The sequence below is a fragment of the Orcinus orca genome, chromosome 21 (assembly GCF_937001465.1).
Source record: "Orcinus orca chromosome 21, mOrcOrc1.1, whole genome shotgun sequence".
NCBI lineage: Eukaryota > Metazoa > Chordata > Mammalia > Artiodactyla > Delphinidae > Orcinus > Orcinus orca.
Genome location: NC_064579.1, coordinates 22,340,773 through 22,365,312, shown reverse-complemented (window position 1 = coordinate 22,365,312; position 24,540 = coordinate 22,340,773). Strand labels below are relative to the sequence as shown.

Below are 24,540 nucleotides of genomic sequence, written 5' to 3'. Positions count from 1 at the left end.
TTAATAAATTACAACATAATCATGAAGGTAAAAACAAGCATAAACATCCATAGGTATTATTAGCCATAAAAATAAATAAATAAATAAATAAATAAATAAATAAATGACACCTTTGATTCCAGGGGAAAACAAAACAAAAACCAAATGGGTGCTTTATGTATACCTCTGCTTCGACAAGGAAAAGAGTTGTGGACTAACTTCACCACTGAGTTACTGAGAATTTTACTTCCTGGGCTTCCCTTCCAATAGGGAAGAAAAGGGTAACGTGCAGAAGATGCAAAAGCAAAGAAATGAAAAGTATCATTATAAGTAGCATCGTGTTGCAATCAGATTATTGGCTTATCCAAGAAATAACCTGCTTACATATGCACACATATTTGAGTGTCCTAAATTTGTCTACAGGGCATCTAAATAGAGTATAATAAACACATTATAGTATATTCAAAAGTCCAAAAAGGGGAAATAGTGTATTTATTGTACTTTTCCCAGATTAACTATTGGATCCATTCCTTTTTTTCAGCTGTGCCGCACGGCTTGTGGGACCTTAGTTCCCCGACCAGGGATCGAACCCAGGCCCGTGGCAGTGAAAGCAATGAGTCCTAACCACTGGACTGCTGGGGAATTCCCTGGATCCATTGCTTTTAATTTGAAAGTACTTTATCTGGAAAGATGCCTGGAGGTTAAAAGAAGTCACATTGACTATATTTAAAAATGTAATACTGTTTAAAAATACATTTGCCCTATATTTCCAAACTTTGTGACACCCTTAGTTGTATAAGTAAACAGTTGTATGATCAATAAATATTTATTTATATGATGACACGTATAATACAACCACAAAAAAGTGGAGGTTGATAACCTATTCATAAATCATTTTTAACTCTATTTTCCCTCATTCCATTTCTACCTGCGCATATGCTATTCAGGCTTATCCTTTCAATTTCCTATCTTCCAAAGAATTCCTGGAAAACACAGTTCTCTCTTATTCCAGGAAGTGGGCAAAGCTCCGACTTGTCCTATGTTTTAATACAGTTTCCATGTGGTATCAAGTTCATGAATGACACTATGTAAGTATGCTTTCCTATAGATGCATATTTTCTAGCCCAACTTTGCTAAAGACAACTTTTTGAGACTTGTCTGTGGTTAAGGTACCCTAAAATACAGACAAGTTGGCTTTTTAAAAAAAAATTTATTTATTTACTTATTTTGGCTGAGTTGGGTCTTCGTTGCTACCTGCAGGCTTTCTCTAGTTGCAGCGAGCGGGGGCCACTCTTCGCCGCGGTGCGCAGGCTTCTCACTGCGGTGGCCTCTCCTGCTGCGGAGCATGGGCTCTAGGCGTGCGGGCTTCAATAGTTGTGGCACATGGGCTCAGTAGTTATGGCTCACGGGCTCTAGAGTGCAGGCTCAGCAGTTGTCGCGCACGGGCCTAGCTGCTCCGCGGCATGTGGGATCTTCCCGGACCAGGGCTCGAACCCATGTCCCCTGCATTGGCAGGCAGACTCCCAACCACTGCGCCACCAGGGGAGCCCCAAGTTGGCTTTTTATGGATATCAAAATCATGACAGCCTTTGGAACACATTCTTCATTGTTTAAAATCTACATATAACATTCAGTATTAGTAACTTTCTTACCAGGTGCTGTAGAATATGCATACAAGAAGTCTGCCTCAACTGGTATTTTCTGACAGGCCATGTCATCCTCAACACCACTGTCTGTCTCAATACCACAGTCCAGTTCTGTGCCTCGGCAAGCCTAGAGGTTAGAAAATAAACATTTATTTAAAAAGTTTAAAAAAAGAAAAGGAAACTAAACATTTATTTTAAAAAATATGTGTGTACATGTACAACTGTTATTTCTAAGAAATGCAAAGGCTCTGTAAAAACTGATGTTAATTATGCAGAATCCTTTTGCTAGTAGTCTAAAATTAAAATTTATTCTCTATCTCCTAAGTGGTAGTTTAAATAAACAAAAAACTAACAATAGTTCAGTAGCTTCAAGGAAAAAAATAAATTTTTTTGATAATCCACAATTGAGTAAATTAATCCCTAATGAATCCTCAATAACCAGGTTGCTCAGTTATATATTTACCTGAATAACGAAAAGCTTAGGTTTGCCAGTTAGGCTTATACAACAATCCCCTCTGAAGAAACCTGCTAATTTTTTCAGATCGACAGGTCCATTTGTTCCAAAAATTTTTCCTTCCTCGCCATGGCTTAGAAGCACGCAAATAAAACTGCTCCTTTTGCTGTGATCTTCTTTAGAAACTGGGAAAACGTTCACAAACAAGAAAAACCATCAGAAAACCAATGCAATTTTATTCAACCATTTCATATGCACTGTATGGGAATAAGATGAAGAAACCTGAGAACAGAACTGAGAGATCATGTAAACCCAACTTAGGGCAGAGCAACACACCTCAAACCACTCTAGTGAGTTGGTATGAATAACTTGTTTTACTTACATAAAATATATAGAGTAAAAAAAAAAAATATATATATATATATAGAGAGAGAGAGAGAGAGAGGGGAGAGAGAGAGAGAGAGAGAGAGAGTAGGATTGTGTACAGTTTAGTTCCACAGTTCTCATGCTTTACTTTTATATGTGTATAATTACAGCTAGATTGTAACATAAATTGGACAATGAAGATCATTCTTTTCATTATTTCTTACCATTGTACATTAATTCCAAAATTTCTTCACATGTAAGATCATTTTTATTCCTAACTTCATATTTCAAGTTCGTGAAGGTTTCCCAGAGGTTTGCTGCATCTACGTCTGTACCAGACCGACATGCCATCCCTTGAACAGAAAAAGTTACTTTTAGTTGCATTAAAAAAAAAAAATTTGACTTAACCTGGTGGCGCAGTGGTTAAGAATCCGCCTGCCAATGCAGGGGATACGGGTTTGAGCCCTGGTCTGGGAAGATCCCACATGTCACGGAGCAACTAAGTCTATACACCACAACTACTGAGCCTGCGCTCTAGAGCACGCGAGCTGCAACTACTGAGCCCACATGCTGCAACTACTGAAGCCCACGCGCCTAGAGCCCGTGCTCTTCAACATGAGAAGCCACAGCAATGAGAAGCCCACGCACCACAACTAGAGTAAGCTCGTGTGCAGCAACGAAGATCCAGTGCAGCCAAAAGTAAAAAATATATAAAAATAAATTTAAAAAAGACCCATAAACTGCTTTGAAATGAACTATTCAGTGATTCACACAATCTACAGTAAACTCTTCCTTGCAAATGCTAAGAAAATTCAATATTCTGATCATGGTGACACAAAGTCTCTTTCATTTCTTAGCATATAAGACACTTCATAACATAAACTGTTATAGTGTTACAGTCACAAAGACGTCTTTCACAGCTGCTTAGATAGTGAAAAACAAACTTAAATGCCTAACAAGAGAGGTTTGGTTAAATAAATTAAAAGTCATTTATATAATGGGAGACTATATTGCCACTGAAATTTTGTAGACAAAATTTTGCCATGGGAAAATGGTCATTTAAAAAAAAAAGCATAGGATCCTACTTTAAAGAAAAAATTATAAGTATATATATATATATATATATATATACACACACACACACATACATATTGTACATACACAAACACACATATACCACCACACACACATATGTATCAATACACACCTCACAAACTCAGAGGAACTATTTCTTTGATTTCAAGTTCCCAACAATTCTAAGATACATTAGTACTTTCATAACACCTTTTCAGGAAAAACCCCACAAACCACTAGCCACTTTAGCACTGTTCATCAGCCATTCTGCTCTGCGTGGTCTCCGTTAAGCCTTCTAACCACCATGAGACCGTTATCATGACTGGCTTCATTTGCACAGATGTGGGAGCACAGAGGAGTCCAGGAACTTGAACAAAGTACTGAAGCTGGTGAGCGGACTGTACCCAGGAGTCCTGGGCTTTCCTCATGCCTTTACAGCGCCTTCCACATACACGTACGGATTGACTGAACAGTGAATTCAGATTTTAAAATCCTAAAGTGCTGCAGGGGGAGGGCACACATTGAGTAAACTTAACACATATGCATAGAAAAAAGACTAGATGTTTCTAGCTCCAAATTATTGTTGATTATCTGAGTAGTGTGATTAGGAGTGATTTCAATTTTTCTTTTGCTAATCTGTAATTTCTGAAATGTATATTATGGCCATATATTATTTTTATAAAATTAAAGTAAGCTCATCAAGGTTTTGACATTGGAAAGGCTGAGGACACCATGCAGCTGTGTGACAAGGTGACTGAATTCTGGTCCTGGTTTGTGAGCCACTTAGTAGTTGAACAAAAAATACCAGGCTGTCAGAGGTGGCTGTGAGAACCTGATCTTCAAATTTCAAAGCAGAAAAGGGGCTCACTCTAAGGCTAAAGCCAGACTACAGGCCTAAGTAGTTTTGGGGGGAGAGTAGAACAATTTTCCCCCTCCCCCTTTAAAGATAAGTAAGTACTCGGGATGTACTAGAGATACAACATACAATGTGATAAACATAATTAACACTGTTGTATGTTATATATGAAAGTTGTTAAGAGAGGAAATCCTAAGAGTTCTCATCACAGGAAAAAAGCTTTTTTCTAGTCCTTTAATGTTGTATCTATTGGAGTTGATGGACGTTCACTAAACTTATTGTGATAATCATTTCATGATCTATGGAAATCAAATCATTATGCTGTACACCTTAAACTTATAAGTGCTGTGTGTAAATTATATCTCAATAAAACTGGACGGAAAAAAAAACTCCAATAAGTTCAACAATGTAAAATTCTATGGGACGAGGGCATTATAACTAGCAACGTGAGGCAGAATACCTAACGGTTGAAGGTTGTATCTCAACTTGGAGCCGAAAGCAATACAAATGGTGCCATTCAGGTTTAGACACTCATTTTCAACTACTTTTTCCTCACTCCTTATAATGAATCTAACATCAAATCCAGCTTATCTTTCCAGTGTAATCTGGCTTCTTTCCCTTTTCACCAGCACTCTGGTAGACAGCCTCCTAAACTGAATCAGCAGATTCTAGTTTCCTTAACTAAAATTAATTCTAATACAATTAATATGCAAATTCAAAGAATTATCACAGCACCAATTTAAAAATGAAAAATGAAGAAACAGCCAAAGTGTTCATTCATATGGTAAATTATGCAAGTCAAGTGAACATTATATTTAGGGAATGGGATATTATATAATCATTAAAATAACAGATATGAAAATTATACAGCAACACAAAAAATGCTTATATTACATTAAATGGAACAAGCAAAATACAATATTGCTTACTATTATGGATAAAATTAAGCTTTGAAAGAAACTGTCAAGGAAAAAATATCACGTAATACAGTAAGATGTTAAATAGCTTTTTAGGATCGTGAGGGATTTTATTTTTTACATTCTCTTAAAAAAAACCTCTGAAAGTATTATTAGATTCAAGCTATACATAGTATAGAGACTGAGAACGGGATCTGGTGATCAGGCTATGGTGAACCTAACAGCAACTTCTATAGAGCGGTTGAGGTAGAAACAGAGAAAACAGAATCAAAGGGATGGAAAGAAGTGAAGATGGCAAGTTTAAAGTACGTGTTTTTAAGATTTAGGGAAGGAGACAAAAATCAGATCAAAGCTTAAGAGGCAGCAGGGTAAAAGAAAGGTCTCTTTAAGGTTGGGGAGTCTGTCTTCTTTTCGGGGGAAGAAGAGAAAGTCAACAGAATGAATGAAGGCACAGGTGAAGTGGCATAGAAAGTGGATTCAGAGCACCAACGCTGAGTCCCAGTTCTGCTACTAAATCATCTGTGGGACTCTGTGCAAGGATTTTTAACCTTTCGGCATCTAATGGTGGTTAGTTTTCAGAGGTGCTCTAAGAATTAAACAAGACAATTTCTGTGAGGTGCCTTGCACAGTTCCTGGAATGGAAAAATACTTCTACTTACTATTTGTTGAGATCCTTCCATTAACATGAAAGTGGGAGCAGGAAGATAAAGAAGCAAGGGTTACACAGAAGTCAGGGCAGAAGAGATAAACATACAGATAGAAGAGGGAGAGATTTTGATGATGGGTAGAAGATTAAGAGTTCATGTTGAATTGTAGGACCCATGGGGTCCTGCTCTATCTCTACTTCATGGCTATTCTGTGTCATTAGTTTACTAAATAATAACATCAATTCTGTTTTTTATACTACACCAAATATAAATGGTACAAATACTTGTAAAGGATTAAAAACTATCTTATGATACATACCAGTACTTTCATGAAAGTTCTTATTATTAATTATTATACATAAACCCATTTCAGGATAATCCATTTTGTAACTATAGTCCAAGGATATTCCAGAGTCCATTGATTTGCTTCCATGTAAGATCTTTCTGTTTGGAAATCAAACAACAGTTTACAAAGAGAGAAATGACCAACGCTGCTGTTCACATTGACACAACTTCTCTAATACATAGGAACAGTTAACATTTGTTGAATATAATATGCCAAGTTGTGTGCAACAGGCTTTCCCTCACTAAAATTTCACAAAAACCCATTTCACAGATGAGGAAGTGACCACTATGAGGCTGATGGTTATGAAGATACAGTGTCAGACCCAAGGCTGAAAGCATCTGTTGAACTTCAGAGTTCAGACTTTTAATCTCTATATTTTGCTTTCCTCTAAATTTTATTAAAATTTCATCAAATTCATTTTATACTTAAATTTCTTTTAACTTTCTAAAATATTTTATCCTTCAAGGTAAGAGTGAAATCATAAAAATTACCCTGAAATGATAGGGAAATAAACAAAAGGCAACTATGACCCAAAACACAATATTTATCACAATTCCTAAATTGTTCCTTAAACCCTGTGCACTGAACAAACTAATAATTTATTGCTACATAGAATCACTGTTGTAAATAATTGAAAATACTTGTCTAAAGGTCACTTATCCAAAAACCTCTGTTATCTAGACCAGGGTCAATAAACTTTTTCTCAAAGCACCAAATATTAAGTATTTTAGGCTGGCTGGCTGCCTGTACAGACTCTGTTGCAGCCCACTCCATCCAGCTGGTGGAAGTCGCCCAGGACAATATGTAAACGAATGGGTGTGGCCGTGCTTCAATAAAACTTGACCAAAATAGTCTGCAAACCTGATCCTTGACCTGGACCAGGAATCAGGAAACAACAGCAAAAAACTGATACCTAACGTCCATGTACCCACACACTCAACCTGGGAGTATTTCACATTATATGCAATTCTAAAAATACTGTTGGAAAAGGATAGTAAATTACTACCTTTTAAAATAGTAAATTATGTTCTGTATGATAGGAAAAGGTAGGAAAATGTGTAAATCAGTTTAAAAGGGTTTAAAAAAAGGCAAGAAACCTCTAAAATGAGACTGCCTTTCAAAAGGTTAATTTCTAGGCAAATTCCTTTGCTAAACAAATATTGCAAAAATCTTTATTGGTAACCTGTTAATAGCTCTGCTGTAACAGTATTGTTTAGTACTAAAATTAGTTTATAATTCCCTGGATGGTCCAGAATAATAATACTGGACCCCAGAAATAAACTTTTAGAATTAAATGTACCACAAGAGATCCCAAATGGATAATAACAGACATGAATTAAGAGTGTTTGAGTTCTATCTTTTCCCTTTCTCCACCTGCTGGTTATTGGAAGCATTAATGAGCAGAATATTCCAAAAAGGAAGACTGAGACAAAGGGTAAAAGATAATCTATAACCAGGCAATTCTTCCCCAGACTGAGAACTGGCATCTTATTTTAGCCTTAAAACTCACAAATAAACAGGAGGCCAAAAAATCTCCCCCAAACACAAACCTCTCATCCTGCACAGAGATTCGGAGGGTGCCTCTGCCTCTCCTGGGTCATCCTTCTGCTACTAAGGCAGGGTTTCTGACTACACGTCAGGCACCCTCCCACCTCCCCGCAGTTCCGTGAAAGTTTTATTTTAAGGAGGAGATTCAGAAAGGATAATTTAACATGTGTATAGCCATGCAGCTGTCACAGGAGGTAGGAAGTCATCTGGGCCTCTCTGGCTTGAAAGCCCATATTCTTTCTGCTTCCTCAAAGTTTGCTGTACTACATACACCCATCTTTCTCTGCTTGTATGAGATTCCATTTAAATACTCACGTCTCTGAAGTTTTAATGGATTTTGAATCCACTGAATTTTCATTGTTCTCCATGGATACTTTTATTAACTAGAATATAAAGAAAATAGATGTTAATCGAAATCAGTCATTATAAGATCACTGCATTAATTATTCCAATGATTATTTCTCTAAATAAACACACTATACGAATATTTTCATATTAGCAGTACCATCACTCTCCCAGCTTCACCTCTACTGTTCAAGGCTTCTGTGAGTCAAACCTGAGAACAATCCTTTGTAAAGGTATGCATAAGGTCGCCCATTTCTCTCTTTCGTTTTTAATTGAGCTATGAAGCACACATAGTGCACAGATAGGAAGTGTGCAGCCTGATACATTTTTACATTTGGATACCCCACCAGATCAAGATACACACTGCAACTTGTTTCTATTACAACAGATCTGGTCATTGGTAAGAACTCTGCCTTCCAACTCAATGCAGTTAAAACAAAAACCAAAAACGGTATACCTCACATAACACTATTCTACGATGCTTAGATTCCCAAGAGATTCAGCACCAGGAAGTTCCAAACCTCCACATAATCTTTACTCTTAAACTAGACATGAAAATCCCACTTTCTCATTTAAGGTGGTGGACCGGCTTTAGGAAACCTGGAAGTAAAAACTAAAGTTCCTGCTTTCATTCTTCTGTCAGACAATTCTGTTTACCTCCCACAGTGAGTGAGTCCTTCTAATCAAGGCAGCTCTCACTTACGGAGCATTTATTATACAGCAGGTACTGTGCTAGGCATCTTATCTTTTATTTTCCCAACAATCTGAAAAGTCAGGAAACCCAACTCCTAGTGATTAAGTGGCTTTGTCCACAGATGCAAAGCTTAGTGATGGAGGCCCCCTTCTTCCCACTCTTCCCTACTGCTTCTGAAGAAGCCAGTTCCTTACTACCTGTCTGGAGTTCTACCATGTCTTCTCTAGCTTCCCCAAAGCAAAGGTACTTCTATGGCAATCTGCCTCCCTAAATAAAGAATACAGAAAAACAATGACAAAAAATTTTTCTCCAGCCTCTAGAAGTCCTGCCTATCTCAAAAATTCCAATCAAAATAGAACTTTTAACCTAACTCCCACGCTAAAATCAGAAATCTTAAAAGAATACACACCCCGTCAACAGGACTCACTCAACCACAAAAGCCTTTACAGAAAGTCCTAGGCTCCCTCCCCCTTTTTAAATTTAAATTTTTAAAACTGTGATAAAATACACATAAAATCTATCATTTTAACCATTTTTAAGTGTACAGTTCAGTGACATTAAGGACAGTCACAGTGTTGTATAAACATCACCACCATCCATTTCCAGAACTTTTTTATCTTCCCACACCTCCCCGTTACCAAAGTCCCCCCTTTCAAGGTCTCTTAAAAATTAAGGAGACATCTCTTCTCTTCTCCAAAGCTCAGTTCCTTCCTCCTCTGTCCCTAAGTACTGTGTGCACCTATCGTGGGGGAAGATGGAGAAAAAAATATGGAGAGGAAGTGTCACCATTTTGGAACCACCGAAGGGGGTAGCGTTTCACCTTCTCTCAAAGTCAGTCTTTGCTGTGCATTTCTACAAAAGCTCTTTGCTTTTCTATCATCTTACTTCCTGCAGTTTTTCTAGAAAACTAAGGGAGGATGCTGTGTACAACTGGGATGAACCATCTTGTAGTCAATAAGCAAATACTTCATGAGCACATGCTTTGTGCCAGGTGCCATTCTAGGCTCTAGGACAGAGTGGAAGACAAAACAAAATTCCTTCCTTCAAGAAACTTTCATTCTAGAGAGGAAGAATAATTACAGATAATAAGATTTCAGATACTGATAGGGGCTATGAAGAAAACAAAATAGGGTAGAGTAATAGAGAGACTGGTAGTGTGAGCTACTTTAGCTGAGGAGGCTGGGAAAGCCATCTCTGAGGTGACATTGACAGAAAGAGCTAAATGACATAGAGGCCACCTAGAGAGGCTGCCTTGCTGGGGAAACGTCTGGCAAGTACAAAGGCCCTGAAAGAGTTTCGTGTATTCAAGGTGCAGAAAAGAAAACCAGTTCGACTAGTGCATGGAAAAGGAAGGGAAGGAGTGAAGGGAATTGAAGTGGGAAAGGCAAGATCATATAGGACCTCAGGAGCCAAGAGGAGCTTTGATTCTATCCTTGTTGCAAGAAGGAGAAACCATTGGAGTGCTTGAAGCAGAGGAGGGACAGCATGCTTTAAAAAGATCACTCTGGGGCTTCCCTGGTGGCACAGTGGTTGAGAGTCCGCCTGCCGATGCAGGGGACACGGGTTTGTGCCCTGGTCCGGGAAGATTCCACGTGCCGCGCAGCGGCTAGGCCCGTGAGCCATGGCCGCTGGGCCTACGCGTCCGGAGCCTGTGCTCCACAACGGGAGAGGCCACAGCAGTGAGAGGCCGCGTACTGCAAAAAAAAAAAAAAAAAAAAAGCACTCTGGCTGCTGAGTGGAGAATCCACTGAGGAAGCACAGAGGCCAGTGAGAAGCCCTCTGGAATAGTCCCGGAAAGAGATGATAAAGTTTGGACTATAGTTAAATAGTGGATATAGGTAATTAAGCGTCTGCAACTTGGGGAGAGAGCAGGGCTGGAGATATACTGGGGCACTCTGATGATTAGAGGGTTACTGGAGGAAGTGGAGCCAGCAGGAGACTAAAGAGAAGTGAGTGAAACAGGGGGAAATCAGGTAGGTGGGGTGTACCAAAATATGCAGAAGCCTTCCAAAGAGTGTTTGATCATTTCAGATCTTGCTAAGAGGTCATTTCAGATGAGGACAGAGACCATTAGCTTTGGCAAGAAAGTAATGGGCATAGTGGGGATTGTCAGGAAAAATTGTCCCAGACTTGGAAATGGGTGAAAGAAATTACTGGATGTTATTTCAGGGTGGTACTAGGCATTGGCTAGAGAAAGCTTGGGGATTATCCGATTTTACAGGGTGTCTTTTTTTTCCATTTTAAGACTTTATTATTAAAAAAAAATTTTTTTTGGAGTATAGTTGATTTACAATATTATGTTAGTTTCAAGTGTACAGCAAAGTGAATCAGTTATACATATACATATATCCATTCTTTTTTAGATTCTTTTCCCATATAGGCCATTACAGAGTATTGAGTAGAGTTCCCTGTGCTATACAGTAGGTCCTTACTAGTTGTCTCTATATAGTAGTATATATATGTCAATCCCAATCTCCTATTTATCCCTCCCCTAACCCATAACCATAAGTTTGTTTTCTATACCTGTGACTCTATTTCTGATTTGTAGATAAGTTCATTTGTATAGGGTGTCCTCTTTTCACTGACCTTCTCCTGACTAGACTATTTTACAACTTTGTAGGAAGTTAAGCCACAAAAAAAGGAAGCCATGCAGATGATTCTTATTGATAGCAATGAAAACAAGTTTTGTCTTGTAATGATGTAACGGATTTGCAACTTGTAGAAAAGATGACCCTCCCAAATTACACTTTATTGCCTTATAGGGTATTAACTAGTTTTGCTTCTATTAGCAAATTCATTTCATTATACCCAACCATTTACATCTATGTTTATTGTTCAAAGTCTCCTTTGAAATGGTCTTAACAACAGACTGGTTCTATTATCAATTAATTGAATAAAATGTTTGACATATTTTATATTTACACAACAGTCAAGTTTCATACTTTTTGAAAAGTATACTTTAAAAGGATCAATGTTGCTGCAATGGGTTGAGGAGAAAATGGGAAAAGAAAAATGAGTAAAGACAACAAAAGTGAGTCAACATAGTTTTACCGTGAAGGGGCAAGGAGAGGGGATGGTAGCTGAAAGGGGACCAGGGGTAGAGGACATTTCTTGTTTGGCTTGGTTTTAAAGATGAGCCATTTAACGCATGATTTTATGCTGATGAGAATGATCCATAGAAAGTGAGAAATTAATAAGGCAAGAGGAGAAAAAGAGCAAAGTTCTTGGAGGGATGAGGGGGGGGTCTGTGAATCTAGCTCACATATGGGGAGGTATTAGCCTCAGGTAAGAACAAGTGAGGGCTCATCCACTATAATAACGCAAGGAAGACAAATTATTTGGGCACAACGTATGAAGGCTGGTGAACTGGACGCAAGGAGGATGAGGCACTTCTCACGTGATGGCACCCATCTTCTCTCCGTTTAGAAGAGACAACTTTGAGACAAAAATCCCCAAATGTCCTATCTATACCTTCATGAGTACTTATGCGTGCATTTTACCAAGTAATACAAAAACTCATCATGCATACGTCTAGCAAAGCTGTGTGAGACAGGCATTCCCAGACATGAACAGAAGGGACATAAATTGGTATCACCTCCCGAAACATGTCCCTCCCACACCCCTCAATAAAAGGCTTGACATCTGCTCTAGGAAACTTACACTTCTAAGAATGCACCCTAAGGAAATAACTCTAGGGATAAGGGAGAGGAGGGAAGGGGAAGGATATGTATTACTCATCAAAATATTGAAAATCTGTTCAGAGAAATAGTGAAGTCATGGTGTATCCAATACACTGGTTCTACAGTATCTTTACTTTTCAACCTGTTTATTAACAGTGGCTATCTCTGCGTGATGGGATCACTGGCAACTTAATTACTCCTTAATATTTTTCTATATTTTCTATTTTTTCTATAATGTCTACTTTTTTTAAGTTAGGAAACTGTAGTAAACATTATTTTATAAAATAATATCCTCCAGCAATGGTGGACTATACCAACCAGTATTGTGTTAGCCAGTTTCAAGTCTCAGCCCTGTTTCAAGAGCGATAAAAATAGTGGTACTTTACTACTATGAAAGCAGCAACCCTTCCTTGACTGCTGTGTACCACGTCCCAGTCTATCTCTCTTTCTCTTCTTCTTTCGTATGTATAATAAACACATAATAGGCACATAGAAATCTCAAACTTCCTTCAACCATAAATACGGAGGCCAACTTGCCCCAACACAAGTCAAAATAATTATCCATCCATGGTTGAAAAACAAAGTTGTTAATTTGACTAATTGAGAGAACAATACAGGTTGGCTAACAATTCTGGAAATGCAGGCAGATACATAATAAATGGTTTATTGGCATTATATTACAATCCATGAGAAAATAGTGTTATTTATGTTTCAAGACTTTCTGGCCAGCCTGTGGAAAATCTGGAGTGAAAACACAGTGGGATGGGAAAAAAGACAATAAAATTTCTGAAGGTGAACCCAGAGCTCCTGCCAGTGTCTTTCTGGTCCCAGGGTTTTGCCTCAAATTGGCGCTTTGAATGAGTCTGCCAAATGCAGGGTGCACAGTAGCTGTTCAGGAACCCCGAAAGGCTGCTATGTTCCCAATGATCAAGGGCATAAGACGTCTTACCAAACACTTCTGCAACAGCGCAGTGATTCTTGGACTGAAATATTAACTTCTAACAATCTTTTATTTCTTGCCAACAATAAAGCTGTGGGACAAAGCGATTCTATCCTTATGACCGGTAATAGAAAGTTTAGATTTAAATAGTGGCAAGCTTTCCAGAATTTTAAAATACAGTTCACTCTTGAACAACTCAGGTTTGAACTGTACAGGTCCACTTACACACGGATTTTTTTTTTTCCAAACATGTGGATTTTTAAAAGTAGCAAATACTATATCACTACACCATCTGAGGATAGCTGAATCCATGGATACAGAACCATGGCTATGGAGTGCCAACTAAAAATTATACACTCGGATTTTCGACTATAGGGAGGGTCCCCTAACCCCTCCTTGCTCAAGAGTCAGTTGCATTTGGCTTCTTGGTTCATACCAAGGTTAAGATGTAACCTAGGGCTTCCCTGGTGGCACAGTGGTTAAGAATCCGCCTGCCAAGGCAGGGGACACGGGTTCACGCCCTGGTCTGGGAAGATCCCACATGCCGCCGAGCAACGAAGCCCGTGCGCCACAACTACTGAGCCGGCGCTCTAGAGCCCGTGAGCCACAACTACGGAGCCCGTGTGCCACAACTACTGAAGCCTGCGTGTCTAGAGCCCGTGCTCTGCAAGAAGAGAAGCCACCGCAATGAGAAGCCCGCGCACTGCAGTGAAGAGTAGCCCCCGCTCGCCGCAACTAGAGAAAGCCCGCGCGCAGCAACAAAGACCCAACACAGCCAAAAAAAAAAAAAAAAAAGATGTAACCTAAATATAAGGTGACTTTCAAGTAGTCATTTCCTTTTCATACATTTAATCAACTTTCTTTAACCAAATCATTTTTTTTTTTTTTTTTTTTTTTGCGGTACATGGGCCTCTCACTGGTGTGGCCTCTCCCGTTGCGGAGCACAGGCTCCGGACGCGCAGGCTCAGCGGCCATGGCTCACGGGTCCAGCCACTCCGCGGCATGTGGGATCTTCCCAGACCGGGGCACGAACCCGTGTCCCCTACATCGGCAGGCGGACTCTCAACCACTGCGCCACCAGGGAGGCCCTAAGCAAATCATTCTTAAAAGTTAAAAACGATTCAGCTTTATTAGCCTTAATACAAGTAATTGTAATTAATAATTTCCAATATTAGACATCAAATAGACAATTTTGTTTCAGTAAGGTACTTGACGGCTGAAAGAAAAAAAATCTGAATTTTTTAAGACTAGTATTTAAAACAGTTTCTATCTGATAAGGATTTCTCAGGAACAAATACTATGACGTATTTTGTTCCCTTTTTTTATTTATTTTTTTAACCAATGATGACGACTTTATGAAGTCATGTGGCAAGGTCAACAAACAAACTCACACTTTTACATAAACAAGAAATAAACCCCTTCCTTTAAAGTCTTTCACAGAATCGTACCTGATCCACCATGCCAGAATTAATCTCTTCCACCTATATATTTACTTAGCATGTAATTAGAACCCTTCTTGTATTTTCATTTTATTCTGTTTTGGATTTTTTTTTAATTAATTAATTAATTTATTTTTGGCTGCACTGGGTCTTCGTTGCTGTGCATGGGCTTTCTCTAGTTGCAGTGAGCAGGGGCTACTCTTCATTGCAGTGCATGGGCTTCTCATTGCGGTGGCTTCTCTTCTTGCGGAGCACGGGCTCTAGGCCCTTGGACTTCAGTAGTTGTGGTGCACGGGCCTAGTTGCTCCGTGACATGTGGGATCTTCCCGGACCAGGGCTCGAACCCGTGTCCCTTGCACTGGAAAATGGATTCTTAACTACTGTGCCACCAGGGAAGTCCTGGATTGCTTTTTATGTGTGTGTATTTGTTACTCTCATAACACCATGACATAGCGATGGTTTTTCCTCTCTCAATTCCACCAATAAGCAAGTAGCATGTTGTATTCTGGTCCCACTGGATTCTTTGAACGGCTTAAAAATAATTTTCTCTCAGGGTCTTCACACTTGCTATTCCCACTACCTGGAATACTAGTCTCACCGATATATTATGTTATATAATATTATATAAGATAATATGATTTATTTCACTCGGGTCTCTATTGAAAGGTCACCTCTCCCAGATGTCTTCCCTCATCCTATTTCACTTTCTTTACTCTGCTGATATGCAATCAACAAGGATCCTGGAGCAGAAATCTTGAGGAATTGCTGAGACAGAAAGTAGGAAATATCAGGGAAAGATTCCTGAGGTGACGGGAATGATTTTGGGAAATTGAGCTGAGAGAACATTAGAAGTGGAATAGAAGTGGGTAGAAGTGGAAGGAAGGAGAATTTTAGGGTCATCTCTTGGTGAGCTGCATTTGGAGCAGTTGAGGGATTGTCCCTTTCTTTTCTTATGGTTGGCTGAATAGTGAGTAGTCAGAGTATTTCCCCGCAGGTTTTAAGGAATAAAAGTGTACATTAAAACCTGGTAAACAGAGTACCCACATTAGCAAATAACACAAACTGGAGTTTGGCATCCAACTTGTTTGCCAAACCCAACTGATTTGGCACCTAAACTCCGAAGATAAGTCCAGTCATCCCAGTGTCCCATCACAAGCAACACAGGCAGACAGAAAAAGGGAATAACCAAGAAATCACTGACTGTTCAAGCAAAACTGACACCATGAAAGAGACACCAAACTCAACAAAAATATTAAAACAAACAGAAAAAGAAGTAATTATGAGTTTTTCTGAGCCTACTGTGTGTAATTTATAAACTAGAAACACTGGAAATCATCGAGAAGGCAGATAATGACTAGAACAAAAAAGTCATTGCTCAGTTTTGGGTTTCAAAAGAGAGATTTAAATTCCAAACTGAGACAATGGTTTGAAAGCCAAACACATTTGACTTTAGTTGAAAGAAAAGGTTGTCTGCTGCCAGTGTCCCTGTCCTCATGGTGAGACACAGCCAGCCCCGCCCGCCCCCCCCCCCCCCCCCCGCCCCCCGCCCCGCCTCTGCAGGAGACCCTCCACCACTAGCAGGTAGGTCTGGCTCAGTCTCCTATGGGGTCACTGCTCCTTCCCCTGGGTCCTGATGCGCACACTACTTTGTGTGTGCCCTTCAAGAGCGGAGTCTCTGTTTCACCCAGTCCTGTCAGTTGACCTTCATATACTACGGAAAATTTATATAATGATAAATAAAATCCTCACTGCATCAGACTTGCGCACATGTGCTTTCTGCTTGTCACCATCTGCTTTTCCCACATGAAAGCACCAAATCCACACGCTTGGGAGCAGAGCTTTTGTTCCCGCAGAACTTACTTAAGAGTGACACTCAGCATTACCTCACCTCCATTAGCTAATGCCTGGCTGAATATAAGTTATTCTGGACATGGTGATCTCATCTCAGAAGGATAAAAAAAATTGTCCCCCAAGGGGAAAAAATGCCCTATATGATGACGAGAGTTTAAGTTCTTAGAACACTTTCATTTGACAAAACACAAATAGGAAAATATACAATAGGGCTTAAAAAATATATATTGTGTGTGTGTGTGTATACATATATATATATATATATATATATATATATGATGAATTACTACTCAGCCAGAAAAAAGAATGAAATTTTGAATAAATCCATAGAAACAGAAAGTAAATTAGTGGTTGCCTAAGTTTAGGGGTTTGGATAGAAATTGGGGATGACTGCTGATGGTTATGAGGTTCCTTTTGGGGTGATAAAAATGTTCTAAAATTGATTGTCGTGATGGATACATTACTCTGTGAATATACTAAAAACCACTGAATTCTATAGTTTAAATTGATAAACTGTATAGTATGTGAACTGTCTTAATAAAGCTATTTAAAAAGTAAAAAAAAAATAACAAAAATAACAAATATATTGTAGCACCGCAATGGACTTAACGCTAATTGTTTCTTACTGTACTGAGTATGTAATTCTTTCCATCAATTCAGGATGCTGATGATAATAAATTTCTAGACATATATTGGGTCCCAGAGAAGTTCTAAGTAGATCAATTGACATTAGATGGCAACCTGGAACCTGGGTCTTAGAATCAGGTCTCTGAGTTCCTAGATCCCTTTAATACTTGCCACTGAAGCTACAACAGTCAGATTTCTCAAAAGTTAAAAAATGTTGTCAGTAGAAATTTACTGTCACTCTAAAATACATAAGCATTTCAGGCTGTGTTTTCCTAAAGTGAAAAGTTGCAATGATTTCCCAATTTTTTATTGTGGTTAGCCAACTAAAGGGACCATTGCATAATGCCACAATGAAGTTAAACAGAATAAATTATCTACAGAGTTCAAAGAGAGGAATAAAAATTAATTTCTAAAATTGAAATTTCTATATGAAGTTACAAAGTATCAACATTTTAGGAAAAATAACCAACAACAACCTGTTATTAAAAATGGCTTGAGGGACGGAGGGAGACGCAAGAGGGAAGAGATATGGGAACATATGTATACGTACAGCTGATTCACTTTGTTATAAAGCAGAAACTAACACACCATTGTAAAGCAATTATACTCCAATAAAGATGTTAAAAAAAAAAATGGCTTGAGGACTTCCCTGGTGGTGCGGTGGTTAAGAATCTGCCTGCCAGTGCAGGGGACAGAGAGAGGTTCGAGCCCTGGTCTGGGAAGATCCCACGTGCCGAAGAGCAACTAAGCCCACGAGCCCCTACTGAAGCCCACACACCTAGAGCCTGTGCTCTGCAACAAGAGAAGCCACCGCAATGAGAAGCCCGCGCACCGCAACGAAGAGTAGCCCCACTCGCCGCAACTAGGGAAAGCCTGCATGCAGCAACAAAGACCCAACGCAGCCACAAATAATGCATAAATTTATTTTTTTAAAAAAATGGCTTGAAAGTTGTGCCTATGGTAGAAATTTCAAAATGAGCTTTTAAATTAGGATAACCAGTTTAAGTTATTCCTACTTAGTTAACCTGTCACCCATCAGTGGGTTGTTCTTGGTGCCTGTCCTATAAGGAAACTGAGGTAAGGTCTAAAACCTGGTCTTTGCCCTACCAAACGGGTTTTAAATCTCAAAATGAGACATAAGAACCAACATCACTCACTTCTGAATCATCTCCACAAATACGAGTATCTTCAAAAAAATTATAAGTAAAAATTTACCAAAACAGGTAGCCAAAGAAAAGCCCAAAGAATCATAACACAATATGTGATTTGAGCATTGTGTAATAACAGGTCCTCTTACTGTTGGCTAATAGGGGCTAGACTCTGAGCTAAAAGGTACATTTATCTATGCATGTATTCATTATTTACGTGTTTCTAGTTAGTCCTTCCAACGATGTTTCGAGGCATAATGAGATTTCCATTTTATAGTTCAGTTGACTGAGGCTGAAAGCAGTTAAGTAACTTTTAAATGGCAGAGCCTGGATTCAAACTCAGATCTGTCAGCTTCCCACACTTCTACATGGCTTAGTTCTACATAGGAGGGGTAATGCTATCAATAATTTCAAGAAAGGAAACAAAAATCCACAACCTAGAAACACTAAGATGAGAGAGGAAGCACACATAAACATGATAGAAACTGACTGCAAGGACAGTGAAATAGTATAAAGTGCACTCATTCCAACTCACGAAGAAACCAGGAATGATGTTTATGGTGTTTTGGATGCCACTGGGTAATTTACTTCTAAAAGTAAAATTACTCACAAAATATGAATAACTTTCATATTAAGCATTTAGGATGTCATTCAGACACTTTTTTCCTATGTCTCTATTTGCCTCTAAAGGAGAGGTGAAGCCTTTTCACTATGACTTGTGGGGAGATTATTCAGTCCTCCCTCAGTATCCATGGAAGATTGGTTCTAGGACACCCCCCTTCCTCCTCCTTCCAGGGATACCAAAATCTGCAGACGCTCAAGTCGTTTATGTACAACGGTGTAGGAGAATCGGCCCTCCATATCTGGTCAAGAACCTACAGACAAGGAGGGTGGCCCATACTTTGGCCAAAGAACTTGAAAAACATCGGGATTATATTTATTACCAATTAGAGAGGACAAAGTCTCAAAAGCAGTCATGTTTCCAGATTTGGTAAGTGAAACAGAAAGAAGAAAATACTTTTTTCACAACAGTTTGGACAAAAGGAGATTTCTGTTGTGACATACTAGAGGTTTTATTGAAATCATTTACCATCTGGTCCCTGCAATTGCTTTGGGAAGAGTCACCAAACTGGATATTGTCGTTGGGCCTGGTAAAAGTCAGACTTTTAATATTTATTTTGTAATAAAGGAGGAATCTCACACATGGCAAGTAAAATTAAATACAGAAGAAACTTAAGTAAGTTCAGTTGTGCCACACAAACAAAACCATTCTTTCTTTTTCTCTGGCAAGGACCACACCACCAGGAAGACACAGACAGGAGGGCTTCCCCACTACTCAAAAGCCACAAGCCAGAAAGGACACAATGCTTACTAAGTGCAAGGGGTCTGTTTCCCTCACCTACCTGAAGTCTTGTCCTAAGATGGTATCTCTGGAGGGGCAGAAGGAGAAATGCAAAAGTCCTTGCAGACCTAAATATTGTGTTATGAAATAAATGTAGAATGAAGGATCTTGGATGCCTTTTATAAAAATTATAGATAACCTGTAAGGCCTCCTCCTTCCCACTGAGAATCACTCCTCTAGAAGTGATTCAGATTTACAACCACCTGCCAGAGAAGGTCTGAAACTGCGAAAAGCCAGGGTCAGTGGTATTTATTTGTCATTTGTACCATAACAATTGACTGAACACCGACTGTGTGCAGAGTCGTAAACCCTGAGTGTTTGAAGTAGTGGAGACCAAGATCCTACCCCTATGTGTGACTCGCACCAGAGCTCACTGGATTCAAAAGTGGCTCAACAAGACAGATGGCCAGTGTTCAGTACAAAATGGATAACTTTATTTTACTCTACCCTAATGCAGAAACTCTATAAGCAACTTGAAGATCAAAATAGGCAGAGAATTAACATTACTTAAGAGATTTACAAGGCACTGTCACAGACATTATCTCATTTTATCCCTATAATAACCCTGCGAGGTATGTATATTACTCCTGCCTAATTTATGGATGAAATAGGAAGTGTTGCCCTTGGGATGTGGCCTCTGGTCCTATGACAGCAGAGTACCTTTCCCCCTCCATTACATTTGTATTTGTTAAATGTGTACACCAGTATCTAACAGTCTAAGAATTCCACATCTTTTTTTAGATCCAACATCAGTGCTTCCCATCTTTGAGGCAGAGCCTAAAGTACTATCTGATACTGGGCACCAGAACTGACCTAATGCCATTCATGAAACTAAAGACTGCTTTCCAGCATCAGAAGGAGGATGAACCAATAGGAGCTTGTGTTAAATTGGATTTGAAAGCAAAACAGAAAAGAAGCATTATAATTGCCTCTATCAGATGTCAGTCTCTTAAAATCGCAGGAGGGGGCTTCCCCGGTGGCGCAGTGGTTGGGAGTCCGCCTGCCGATGCAGGGGACACGGGTTCGTGCCCCGGTCCGGGAAGATCCCACATGCCGCGGAGCGGCTGGGCCCGTGAGCCATGGCCACTTAGCCTGCGCGTCCGGAGCCCGTGCTCCGCAACGGGAGAGGCCACAACAGTGAGAGGCCCGCGTACCGCAAAAAAAATAAATAAATAAAAAATAAAAATAAAAGAAATAATAATAAAAAAATCGCAGGAGGTTAAGACTTCTTTTTCAGGATAGCAAATCAAATCTGATGTAATTGGATACAATGTTTCACTTCTTTCTTACTGTGAACAGGTTTTATTGCTACACTCCAATAAACTGTTCATTCCTTCATTCATTAAAACACATTCTAACTTTCAAAAGCCTTCATTGCAAAAGAGCAAAGCAAAACCATCAGGTTGGGATAGGGATGATTTAAGCTTTGTATTTCATTCTTAGACATCACGTAACTACAATACATTCAAAGTGGCTGAGCGCATTTTGCCACAGGCTGGTCTATGCAGCTTGCTTAGCACCTCCTAATACGATCCTGCATAAACACATTGTTGCAGCAACTCTGCATTTCAACTCTACCATTCCTTTCTAGTCCGCATCATTTAATTATAATTTGCTAAGCAACCTTAAAATAGGATTTTTTTTCTACATAGGGCATAATTATTAAAAAGCATAATACTGCAGTATTGGCATTCATTTGTGCCAGGCCCCAAATATGGGGAAAGACAATATGGAACAAGATAACAAGAAAAACACAGTTCCTTGTGGAATTTGCTTAGGAGCTAATAGGGGAGAGTGTAAAAATAAGCAACTGCAAAGGATATGACACTTTCCTCTTAGGATGAGACGGATGCCAAAGGAACACATAATAGCTAGACTTAACCTTGAAATGTTTAATGAGAACAGAAACATAAATAGGAGTTCCTCAAGCAAGTGTGTGGTGATGGGAAGAGAGAGGGAATGCAAGAGTGTTCCAGGCAGAGAACAGTTAGTGTTAAGGTCAGCAACGGCTCTGCAGAAAGTGAAACGGTGCCATAATGAAAGATTAGGCAGGGGAAGGGGACCAAGGAGCCAACCTATGCTTGGCTTTGTTAACCGTGTTAAGGGACTGGGTTATCCTATGACCAAAGGAACAGCTTCCTGGATTTTTATTCTGTAAAGATCCCTCAGCCTGTGCTATAAAGAATGGACTGGAGAGGGGCCAGAGGGGCCTCCTGTAGCCAGGTGAGAGCTTAGGGTGGCTTAAATCTGAGATGGAGAGAAGGGGCCAGATCCAGTGGATATTTAGGAGGGCCAGGAGGCTTGGCGGCTAACTGGAGGGGCCGGGAGAGGAAGCTGATAAGGCTGGTTCCCAGTTTCTTGGCTTGGGAGCCACTTACTGAGAACTGGGAAAGAGACAGCTGCCTTGGGAAGTAAGGCTTGAGAGCACACCCACTGAAAACAAGTGACTAAGGCACTCTTATTCAACAGGGGGCTGAGGGGATTTTAAAGCCTAAGGGATTTGGGCCATGGATACATAGTCACCCGCAGGAGCTAGAAGGATGCATGGAGGCCTTCAGGTCTGAAAGTGAAAAGGAGTTTAATACTTGAAACTACCTCTTTGGAAAGCGGAGTCACCCGTCAACCTGATAATATCTAGACAAAGAAGGCAGCAGAGACCAAATCCTCACCAGCAATGGGAGGATAAGCCCTGAGGGCCAGAGCCCTTAGGACAGCACCAGCCCGCCTCCTGACCTCAGGTCATCTTTTCTCCGCGCCCAGCCTCCTCACCACCTTCCCGATTAAAATTTCAGCCTTCGATCCCCGCTGCCTCCCGCTCCCGGGTCCGACCTCCTACCCCCCGGCCTCAGCGCCTCCGCCTGGGCCTCCCGCGCCTCTCCTCCCCCGGCTCAGAGACCCGTGTCAAGCCTCCTGCTACCAGGCTTCAGCGACCCGACCCGGGTCTCCCGACACCCCCCATTCTCGGCCCGGCCACCTGTCCCCCGGGCTCGGCGTCTCCGGCTGGGTCTCCGCTCCCCAGCCTCCCGCTGTCCGCCCTCCACATCCCACGCGGGTCTCCCACCACCCCCGGCCCAGCCTCTCGATCCTTGGTCCGGCCTCCCGTCCCCCAGGCTCGGCGTCTCCAGCCGGATCTCTGCTCCGCGGCCCGGCCTCCCGTCCCTGGGCCGGGTCTCTCGATCTGCGGACTTCAGGGCTCGTCCCCGCCCCCGTTGTCGCGCCAAAACAAAGGATCCGCCGCCCTGACCAGGTCAGTCTCCTCCGTCTCCCCGGGGCAGGCGCTGAGCTTGGGAGAGTGGAGGGAACCAGCCCAGGACCTATGGCGCCAAAGCGAGAAGCGTCGAGGGCATATCTCACCTCTCAGCCCCCACGGCGCTGCCACCGACTCGCTCTGCTGGGATCGGTTCCTGCTCTGCTTCCGCCGTAGCCGCGCTCAGAGGTAGGCGCCCGAGCAGGCCCCGCCCCCTTCTGGCCCCACCCCGGCCCCTCCCCTCAGCTCTGCGAGCTCCGCGCCGCGCCGATGCGTCAGTCAGGCCCCGGCTCCCACTGCCCGAGAACACCGCCCCTTCACAGGCCCCGTCCCGCCCGAGAACACCGCCCCGCCCGAGAACACCGCCCCTTCACGGGTCCCGCCGCGCCTGAGAACGCCGCTCAGCCCGAGAGCACCGCCCCTTCACGGGTCCCGCCGCGCCTGAGAACGCCGCTCAGCCCGAGAGCACCGCCCAGTCACGGGTCCCGGGAGCTCCTGGCTTCCAGGCACGCTTCCGGGCCATTCTAGGCCCTTCCCGGCCTCCGCTCCCTTTCAGTCCCCGTCCTACCCCAGAACGCTGTCGTCTCACTGGCCCGCGCTCTCCCCACTTCCCGCCCCGGCCCCGCCTCCGCGCCAGGTTTGAAGACTCGGTCCCGCCACAGTGGGCGGGTTGCGTGTCCTGCCAACCGCAGAGGACTCACGGCTTCCCGCCCGCGGCGAGTGTCTCTGGAGGTAAATGGAGGGAAACCCGAAGGCCTCGCCGGGCCCCGGAGGCAGGGAGAAGGGAGTCACGGGCAGGCCCTGCGGGAGGACGGAGAGCGGGTCGCGGCGTGCCGGTAGTCCCCGCTTCCCCTCGGGCGACCGGAGGCCTTCCCTTAGGTCACCCCGAATTCCCTGTCCCGAAACCAAAAGCTTTAACCGCCCAGCTGGGCCTCCGCCTGTCTTGGGTCACGAACTCTTATCAGACTCTGAGGCATTTTCGCAGAAGAATGTACCAACCCAATTGAGCACGAAATTCTCCATCAAATTTCAAGAGGTTCAGGACATTCTGACAAGTCAGGGGCCCCAGGTGAAGAACTCGCCCACTTCCAGCACTTTTGTTTACTTGGGTATAAATGAGGGCGCCGTTTTGTTCACAGATATACGTCGTTCTGAGTATGGCTACCGTTCCTTGAGTGCTTATCTGTGTTCTCACATTGTGGCAATGCATTTTCTTTTTCTTTCAGCAGCCCCCTCAGGTAGGAATTCCAGTTTCCACCTGGGAGTAATTAAAAAGGCTAAGTAGTTTGCTCTTGTTAAGGGCTACACGAGTTAAACTCAGATCCTAGGAATAA

General features: G+C 41.6%; 2 protein-coding genes across 7 annotated transcripts in view; one reads left to right on the top strand and one right to left on the bottom strand.

Moving 5' to 3' along the window:
• CASP3 (caspase 3) overlaps window positions 1–23,441 on the bottom strand; it is a 36,046-nt gene extending 12,605 nt beyond the window's left edge. The window contains exons 1-6 of one of the 4 annotated variants that reach the window (XM_033409202.2): window positions 23,314–23,441; window positions 8,149–8,216; window positions 6,259–6,383; window positions 2,670–2,798; window positions 2,089–2,264; window positions 1,632–1,752 (exon numbers count right to left, since the gene is read on the bottom strand). In XM_033409202.2, the coding sequence (XP_033265093.1) occupies window positions 1,632–1,752; window positions 2,089–2,264; window positions 2,670–2,798; window positions 6,259–6,383; window positions 8,149–8,201 (604 nt within the window). In that variant the 5' untranslated portion in view covers window positions 8,202–8,216; window positions 23,314–23,441. Of the gene's footprint in view, window positions 1–1,631; window positions 1,753–2,088; window positions 2,265–2,669; window positions 2,799–6,258; window positions 6,384–8,148; window positions 8,217–23,313 lie in introns of those variants that run through there. The other 3 variants (XM_033409203.2, XM_004281736.4, XM_033409204.2) reach the window with 3 other exon arrangements.
• A 100-nt stretch (window positions 23,442–23,541) lies between these two features.
• Window positions 23,542–24,540, top strand: part of PRIMPOL (primase and DNA directed polymerase) — a 42,493-nt gene continuing 41,494 nt past the window's right edge. Inside the window, exon 1 of one of the 3 annotated variants that reach the window (XM_049704305.1) lies at window positions 23,542–23,938. The gene's annotated coding sequence lies outside the window, so the exon portion shown is untranslated. The remainder of the gene's footprint in view (window positions 23,939–24,540) is intronic. The other 2 variants (XM_012537414.3, XM_049704306.1) reach the window with 2 other exon arrangements.